The sequence below is a fragment of the Buteo buteo genome, chromosome 7, assembly GCF_964188355.1.
Source record: "Buteo buteo chromosome 7, bButBut1.hap1.1, whole genome shotgun sequence".
NCBI lineage: Eukaryota > Metazoa > Chordata > Aves > Accipitriformes > Accipitridae > Buteo > Buteo buteo.
In genome coordinates this window covers 14,824,708-14,834,613 of record NC_134177.1, presented here as the reverse complement: position 1 = coordinate 14,834,613, position 9,906 = coordinate 14,824,708, and the positions used below count along the sequence as shown (strand labels likewise).

The 9,906-nt window shown below is 35.0% G+C and overlaps 1 protein-coding gene across 4 annotated transcripts in view; it reads right to left on the bottom strand.

The window, feature by feature from the left end:
* Positions 1 to 337: 337 nt before the first annotated feature.
* Positions 338 to 9,906, bottom strand: part of OPA1 (OPA1 mitochondrial dynamin like GTPase) — a 59,493-nt gene continuing 49,924 nt past the window's right edge. For all 4 annotated transcript variants that reach the window (XM_075031651.1, XM_075031653.1, XM_075031652.1 and 1 more), the window contains 2 exons: positions 2,934 to 3,011; positions 338 to 2,383 (listed from right to left, as the gene is read on the bottom strand). In XM_075031651.1, the coding sequence (XP_074887752.1) occupies positions 2,947 to 3,011 (65 nt within the window). In that variant the 3' untranslated portion in view covers positions 338 to 2,383; positions 2,934 to 2,946. The remainder of the gene's footprint in view (positions 2,384 to 2,933; positions 3,012 to 9,906) is intronic.

Sequence of the window (9,906 nt, the reverse complement as noted above, 5' to 3'; positions counted from 1 at the left end):
TTTGTAAGATTTTTCTTCATCTAAAAGAAAAAATAAGGAAAAAAGATATATTCTGGATTTCATGGGTTGGTAAGCTGACTACTCTATAATTCTCAAATCCATTGTCCCAGTAAGCATGTTTATTTTAAATGCACCTGAAACTAACACTCCATAACCAGGCTTCATTTATACTTTGAACATCAGTTCATTATCTAAACTTGCAGAGAGATAAACTCTCAACATAATGATTTTTCATAAGACATCTTTGTCTAAATGTATTACGCAAACAGTAAGGTAATAATTAATTTATATAGTAAAAGATAACACTTGGTACAGTGACTTGGTGCTGACACAGCACTTCTGAATCAGACATTTTAATATCATTAACAGTATACTTTTTCACAATTTAAACAAATGAGAAAAAGAAGGCCAAAGTGACTTCTGAATTAGGTGCAATAGCACTGCCTTCAAAACCCACATTTTATTATTCCTTCAGTTACATTTTTATTCAATAAATACCTAGTTTTCATGGAATACAACATGCTAAGTCTTAGATGAGCAGCACAGAGAAGTTAGAACTAAAACTATAGGAACATCACACTAAAAGAGATGAACACTGGGCCACTGGATGCGACATTTTGCAACATTTACATTACACAGAAGTTTCAAACAGTGATCTCTAGGTAAATGCAAAAATTCTTTATGTTGTTGGGTTTTTTTGGGGGGTGTTTGGTTTTTTACAAAGAGGAATTTAACAGAAATATAGACATATTTCACTTGCTATACAACCTAAGGACTCTGCCTTCAGAATTGTGCAAGCTTACATTTCTGAAGTTATCTTCAGAGAATGATGATGATGAAATAAGCCATTTTTTAATTTTTCCTTTCTCAAACACTCATTTTCAGGAAGTAATTTTAAAGAGAAAATCCCAAAACATTCAGTTAGATCACCTTGAAATATTTAACCTCTCAACACCGTTTTATGAATAACTCCACTTTTTGTCCACTTGACTAAATATTTTTTCTGAACATTTGGGGAACATCTTACCAAATTTTGTATTGTTTCCTCTGAGAGCAAACAGAAACAGTGTCTGTTGGAAAATGTTCAGATTCCTCTCTTAATTGCCACGCATCAAAATCAATAGCCTTTTCAAAATGGAAAAATAAATTTTTCAATGTACATAATCAGACAACTGCAAAACAAACTGTTTCAGGCCTAACATCTTCTTCCACAGAAGTATTCAGAAGTGTATCCAGATCATTTGTGGCAAAGTGTGGGCAGAAAAATATGATGGTGATTAATCACCAGGCACCTATGATACAGAGCCTATATCATGCTTAAATTTGTCAGAAGTGACATTTCTATGGCAGAACTGCAAGGCAGTAAAAGAAAGACTACTTACTATTTTTACCATACTGAATGATAGAAATCAAGCGGGTGTGGAAGGACCTTGTGCATAACACTTATAAAAGCAATTTTGGTCTTACAGTAGCTGTTAGAAAAATGAAATTAATTATGTTTTTCCTTTTTTAGTTAAGGAGGTTGGACAAGTTGGAATTGTACAGAGTATCTTTCTACATTTCACGCGTACTCAATCAGGTTACTTTGTACCTATGGTGAAGGGAGGAGCTAACAAGGAAATCAGAGTCTGTGCAATTCCAGAAATGAAATGTAATCGGCTATGATTCAATAGTAACAACGTATATTAGGAAAGAATGGGTAAAAGGAGCAGCTGTTGACATTATTTCCTGAGCCAAACCTTTTAAGGTGTCAGTGAACAGCGGTCTGTACTTTCACTTGAAAGCACTACAAGAATTGCTTGGATGATGTCTCTCAAGAGTTTAAGAGTTTAACAAAATCCACAACTTCCTCTCAAGAGCTCAATAGCATGCTTTTAAATCTGTACCAGAGTGATCAGAGAATGCTTCAACACAGAGCATAACGAATATAGATGGCATTACTTAGAAGGGCATTTTAATGTACATACAAATACTAAAACTTTATGTCAAACTCCCAGGATCGTTTGCAGGCAAGAGAATGATAACAGATAAAATCACTTCATGAATCTGATCCAGCTTTACCATACAAGACCGATAACAAAAATAAGAGCTTTTTTCCTGAAAGGAAAAAAAAGCCACCTTAAATGTACAACTTCAGCAAGCTCCCAAGCTATCTCATTGACACACAAGTCAGATTCTTCTGTCATGTCCATGTCGCTTCAAAAATTAAAAGAGCAGGTGGATTTTAACTGAACTTCTCAATCCCATGAGACATTATTTTCTTTCTCCAACATTTCAGGATGCTCCCCAAAAGGTAAGAAAGAGAATGGGACACAAAAGCCATTTCTATTCAGTCTTCTTTGTGCAATGTATCCTGGAAAAGGCTGCATTCTTGTATAAGTTGCTGTTGAAACAAAAAGGAGATTTTTTAAAAATGTGTGCAAATATATGACAGCACTTAGGCTTATGTTTTTGAGAATTAAAGTAGAAGAAATAAATTTGAAAATTACCTGCATGCAAATATTTTTGCTAACAATACACAGTGACTTTAAGGAAAAAAAAAAACCAACAAAAAACAAACCAAAGTTCTTTTATAGACAAGAAAAGTGTTCTCTTGATTTCGATTCCAGTTAGTTATGCCTTCTTTCTCTTAACACAGATAAAAATAATGAACAGAGAGTAATCAGATAGCCTACAGTGTTTCACAATATCTGAATAACTAGCCAGTAATTGTATTTCTACTAAGTTTCATATCTGCTTGTGGCATAAAAGCTGAAACTATAGTTCTGCAGATTAGAAGCAAGAAGCAGCAGTAGCCAGGTACTTGAATAAAACAAAAAGAAATTTTCACAAAGTCTGTATGAAAACATGTGTATCTAAAATAGATGGATAATAATTTTTTACTGAACAATGAGAAAATCATAGCAATCTTTTTACTATCTAAACATGATTACCTGCTTGAACAGTCTACTTTTCCTGATGGAGGGCTTCTATGAAGGCTTCAAGTTTTTCCTGGATTTCCCGAACTTTTTCTGGAGGAATTAAAAACATCAGCGTTCAAATACCTACTACTTAATTGAGGACATGCCCAGAAAGAAAAAAAAACACCAAACCCAAACCAAAAAAACAAACTTGCAAACATGAACAAAAACTAATGCTGTCATCAATATCACCCTATGCATTTATTTTCTTAATTACTAAGATTTAGAACACTTTTCTACATCAGATGGAACCCTGTCCCATTTGAAGAACTTCTACAAACATATTTTATGATTATCATGCTAATTTAGTAATTCAAAAATTTATCAAAGCAATCCAATACTAGAAATGTTGTATTTCAAAAACCTGAAATTTCCATTAGATCATGCACAGCAGAACTACTGTACACCTGTTACATATAGGGAGTTATCTTTTAAATAATGCCCACTAATCCCTTTCTCTTTTAACCAAATATTCTCATTCTCCACAGCAAGTGTCACAAACACTACTAATCATTCTAAAAAGAGTTGAAAGCTAGTGCCCTTTCAGCAGGGAGAATTTCAGGGAACCAAATGTCACTATTCAAGACACCTATTCAAAAGGGCATGCACAATGTTAAGAATGTTTAAAACTTGCACTTTATTTCCTTGCATTTCAATAGTAACCAGATGGATGTGGGCAGAATCTTATTTTATATAAATACTAAAGCTGGGAGTTTATTTCTCTACAAAAACACGACTTGAACACAACTACAAATAGTTACTGAAAATGAAAAGGCAACATTGATTAGAAAAAATTCAGGGGTTTAAGCATTTTTCCACTCTTTTCTCAATTCCATACAACACTTGTCATGGTATAACTTATTTGATTTATTCAATTGCTTATGAAGCAAGACTTCTTAGAACATAGCTGGAATCCAAAGCCTGCAAGATTTCCTGCCTTTCTCTCACCACTTCCTCATCTGAAGCTCCTTCTGTGTGTGATTATAGCCACAAGAAACACACACTTCAGAATACAAAGGAACAGGGGAGAGCAGTAGGACAGACAAAAATAAGTTAGATGAAGTCCATAAACATGGACAAATTCTTTTTTCAAGCTAAAAATACTATTGGATTAAAGCCGTATGTTCCCTTGTATGACATATAAGGTTTGATTTATTTTTTTTTTTTACATCTTTTATTAATGTTTTCTTCTCTTTAGCAATACCATGTTATAAACTTGCTTTGCTGAGCTGAAATAGCAGCAAACCAGGAAGAAAAATAAAACAATCAGCCTTAAATGGGATACATAAGCATGAGTGGAGAAAAAAAACCAACAAATAACCTCCAAAGAGAATGCTCTAAGCAAGTACCTAAGGGAACTAAAAGTTTCATTCAGTAACAAAGTGACAATCCCACTGACAGTTATGAAATCCATTTTAGAGTAACTCTAATAAAAATGATAATAACAATAATAAAATCTCAACAAACCCCTGTAGTCCTGTTCTAAGAGAAGTAGAGAATTTTAATTAGTATTTGAAATAAAATATGGAAAATATCCTGCATGAGGATGAAGAACTCTCAAACTTACATCTTTATCATGCAATTCTTAGGTGATGAAGGGCAAGCCACTTATATTTTCAACACTTCAGTGTCCCCTTCCCCAATGGTGCTTATCTACAAACACTATACTATAAGTACAGTGAGGCTGAATCACACTCTGGGTCCTAAAGAGAACACCAAAGAACTTTCTTGAATTTCAGCTGATTTTGTTTTTTTAAAGTACATTGATATTAAATTAAGATTACAGTCAGTGTGAGGGCAAAAGCTGTATCTTGGAAGTTAAGAAACAGCAGTACCTGATTTTTACAAGGAAAAAACCCCCAACCCTCAATTCAGTTCAGCAGAGAATCTTTGAAAGCTGCCAATGAAAAAATAGGTAGTCCCATGATCACTTCTCCTTACTAAGCACATTCAAAGCGTTTTCATTACTATCTTTTTAAATAAAAAAGAATATGTATTGTTTGCATGTCAGTATATAAACCTCTTTGTGTAATGAAAACATTAATTCTATGGCATTTATTTAGGCAACTACTTAGCTCAGCTTCCAATACTGATGCTCTGTGTATGTTTACAAAATTAGCCTTTGAAATAATGTCCTATTATCTTGGCCAGAGTTGACATACTTTTGGAAATTATTAATCCTGGACCTCACTCTCCAAATTGAGCAGTAGTTGCCAGTGATAACTGGAGATTAGATCTCACGACCCAGAAGATCTCTTCATGTTGTGCTTTCAATAGCTTTATTTTTGATATAGATTTTTTTTTTTTAATTGCTACATGCTTTCCCTAAGTATGTTCTGTATATTGATCAAGTCATTAGACTCAGAGAAAGCAGGCAGATTTAGCTGTATTAAATGCAAATACTTTCCCTCCTCAACCTCTTGCTAATGAAATATTCCAGTCCTGAAAATTAATCGCATCAGCAAAAATCTATAATTATTATTTCATCCTTAAAAAAAGGTTTGTGCCAACAAAAATCGATTTTAATTTTCTGATTAGGGCGTATTAAAATAACAGGATAGCAAATATGTATTCCACCAGAATATACTGAATCAGCTGTGTTTGCTCAGAGAACAGACATACTAAAATTGACTCCATATTATGAGCACTTTATTAGTTTTTATACTTAGACTGAATTGAAATGATTGCTTAACTGTAATAATTATGAGGTCTTGAGGTAATTTAATATTTTGAAAAAACATGCTGCCTATTCTTAAAAAAGAACAGTTACAATGACTGCCAAATAGCTGCAATTATTCATGCTATGCCCTGTATTCTTAGCAGTAGTAAAGCCTTTTGCAGCAGCAGACCCCAGCCAACTTGTAACATTTTCCCACAAGTCCATTCTGTAGCATAGAGAAGCAGTCTGCTAAATTGGTTTACTTTTTGAATAGGCTAATGGCAGAGTTACGTATTTACACAACACTAGTCTTAATAAACCAGTAAATATCAATGCTCAGGCAGAACTCTTCTAATGAGTGCAAGTGCAGGGTCTGCAATTCTGGGATAACTGCCCATAGTTTCAACAGCACCATGTGACATTGCATTTGGAACAACAATTAATTGTTACAATTCAAGAGTCAGATGTTACCCATCTTTATTTGGGGAAGTTCTCTCCTCTGTGAAATGCACAAGCTGTGTAACCACATTTGCAGGGTTTTGATTGACACCTAGATCAAAATACAAGTGACTTACACTTGTAAATTATAGTACATTTTGTTTTGAGGAACAAACCCAGAACATCATTTGAGTTTCAGGTAAGAATACTTAATATATAAGTAAATTAAGGGATAGACAAAGATGATCTGTTGCTCTTTCTAGGTTTTGTGATACTGTGTTTTAAAATGTACAAGTAAGCCACAGATTAAAAGCATTCAGCTTGCTAGCAAATTATTTTTCTAACAGGCTGAACTACCCCAGCACTGTTATACAATGCTCCAATATCACTGAAGGCTGTTGAAGTACTACACTCTTATCATACGGTACTGCAGAATTTTAAATATATACTATCGCTTAAACTGGATTCTAGAAAGACAGCGTGGTCTTTGGAAGTTTAATGCAGACCTGAAGTTACAAATACATAATTCTTCCAGCATCAGCTAAACAGTGATGAAAAATCAAACGAAATCAGTAAAGACTTACTGTAACTAAACCCTTGTTTCCATCTTTAGAATAGTAAAATTCACAGGCCTAGGGGCAATGAATGGCTATTCTACTTCCCATTTACCCTGTGTTTACCTAAAAGATAAGCTGGTTCATACATCAACTCATTATGCCTCTTGATCTGGTCATGAATATTCCCATAATCCTCCCTCCATATCCCATAAAACCTCACTGACAGAATGAGGAAATTCTTTATTCAGACGTCTTGAGATGCTCATTCATGCTCAGTCTCTCGTTATCTCCATATGAAATGATATTGCTACCTACTCATTTTCTTTTCATTAATCCTGTGATCCTAAATCTAAAAGGCTCAAAACCAGACTAATTGATCAGTAATGAGCATTTGGATACATTTTGAACACAGAAAGATGCAGCCACAGATAAAGTTTGGTTTTACTAATATCATAAGCTGGGCAGAAGGGAAACCCCTGAAATATTCAGTCTTACAAGGAGTGCTTTGCTTGCTGATTGCTGCCTCAGGTAGCTGAGCTGACCTACTAATTAACAGTGCAGAAGCTGGGGAATCACTGCTAAAATGAAATAGCTAAAGTTATCAAACAAATCTCCTGACATAAGGCCAAATAATCTCAAAATAATATTAAACACGAATTACAAAAGCAAAGTACATTACTGATTTATTTCAACCATGCTCTAAGTAGCAAGAAAAAGTTTTCTAGGTATTTTCCAACTGCATTAATTGGTTTAATAAAAGATGTGGCCTCTGCCCACAAAACCTGTCTTGCTTATGCTTCTGAAGATAAATGAATTTTGAGACATTCAGATCATACATACTTACCTATAAAAAAACCAATGGTTTTAGCACAGAATTTTAAAGATGTTAATGTCTGTTTGTGCCACAACAGGGAGAAAACTGCATGAATGTTTTAGACAAATCAGAAAGCTTTCCCTTCACCTGTTTATGAGTTTGCCCATATGACATCAAATTTCAGTTGCAGCATCAAGAAAAATTGTAAAAATCTTTCTGGACACAGATCCATCTTTATTTTGAACTTTGATGAAACTTATAGCATGAAACAACCACGATAAAAATGTGTTAATACCTCATTATAAATCCTCCTGTTCTACATTAAAGTGATTTCTACCTCCAACTAATGTTTACATGGCTTTGATACTTGAAAGCTCAGGGTTGTTACTCCTTTTGCTCTGGATTGTGCTTAGACTTTAGTCCCCTCTTTTTTTTTTTCTTCCTTCCTTTCTTAATCCTTTCCTTGCCTATAAACATTCTCACTGCTTGCTGTGCTACTTCTATGTTCTGGTTAATTAACCATAGAGGCAGAAATGTTGAATTTACTGCTGCAAATGCATCATCTTTCCTCTAGTAAAAAGGAAAGCCCAGTCTGTAGTCAGATTTCATCAGAATGCCCAGAAGCACACCATTAAAAACTGGAAATGTTGATCCACAGTTTCCTACTGAAAGTAAAATTTAAGCTTCGGGCTACCTAAGACACAAACCCCATAGCTTTATATGACCCCCAGTGAACAGTCAGGTGGAGAAGGGGGGTGGGGGGGAATCACCTCTTTGGAGTTCAGCCTTTTGTACCACATTCCTGGATTTTCTAAGGGCCATGGAAAAGCTTTACTTCTTGTTGAAATAGTATGAGGCAGCACGCTCACAGCCACTCCAAATAATGCCCCAGAAAGCAGACTTTCCACCCACAGTTACAAGACCTGCATCAACATGCTTTCTCATGTCTCACACAACCACAGCTTAACAGCTACTATAATTTACTGATCATTGCAAGGTCATGTCCTGCTGAATTTTAGAAAATCCTTTGAAACTACCCATCACATTTTTTGCCAGTTTCCCCTTGTTCACATACCATATTTTCTTCCGGACGAGGCCAAGAGGAAAGCTAAAGTTTTTTTCTTTTTTTTTTTGGGGGGGGGAGAAGGCAAAACCACCCAGGCTGCCCTTAAAGAGACAGAATATCATTTATCAGCTGCAAAGACAGATTTATAAGTAGAGGGCCCCCTCTGTTCCTTTAAGGTTGCAAAACAGATGGGAAGTGAATGGACAGTCAAAGGGTCAAGAAAACACATGGGAGGTGCTGCTTGTCTGCTGTATGTATGTTCCCAGCATAAGAAAGAGGTCAAGATTGTAACTGCATGGCTGGGTGCTGGAAAGGCCTTTCTTTAAGCTGCTACAAAGACAAACGCTTTTCCTCATCCTGCTGTCAAACTGCTATAAATATTGGTTTGTCAAGAGTTTCAGCAGCTAGAAGTTTTTTAAAAAAGGCTGAGCAGGGGGATGAATCATGTGAATGATTCTTAAACAATTAGCTCATTAGTGTAATAAAAGCACTGCAGAACCCTAAAAAGTTTAAATGGAATTTATAATAGTTCATGTAGTAAATCCATGAATCATTAAAAATATACAGCCTTTAAAATGCAAGTTTGCAGAAAATAGCTAGCATACTCTTTAGTTACTAGTAGTTAGACTGAATGAAGATGCTAACTGACGCTACATCGTAGTAGCTTTTCTTTATTTTTTAGAAAATGTTTCGTATATGTAGTGCAATCTATAATGAGATTTGAATTTGCAGCCAGTTTAATTTCATTCTTTCTATAAATTCTGACTTCAAAGCATACTCACTGGAATGGGATAATTATGATACAAAAATGTTGTAAATACATTTATAAGTCAGGCTTCCCCGCTCAGATATATAAAGCTAGACATCCACTATGACATTCACCAGAGTTACTGACAACTTTTCTACTTGCCTTAAATCCCTTTGCCATCCTGAGATAAAAGGTATTTTAATCTGAGCAACCTCCAGAATACCTGTACTCCAGTTATCAGTTTCAGAAAGACAATGAGAAGGACAGTGACATACTCTAACCATCCAAGTGCATCAGGTGAGATGCTTTCATTATTAGCGAAGATAGTATTTCAGCGTCCTCCCAGGAATATTTATTTTAAACCCTAGAACAAGACAAGGCACTAAACATACTATTTTAATTTCACTATTAAAACATCCAAGGGTAAGTCAACATATCAGTTTCATGGATATGAGTTCATCAACAACTGCCTGCTGGTGACCTGCTTGAAAAGCCAGGAGAAAACGTCAAGGAGCCTGTTTCCTACAGAGACACATATATAGTGTACATTTTTTCTTTTCCCTGTTGTAGGTAAATCTACCTCTAAAACAGGAAAATATCACCTCCAGATTGTATATTTAGCCTGCTGTAGAAACATAATAAAATCTTAGTCTTAAGAAGTCAT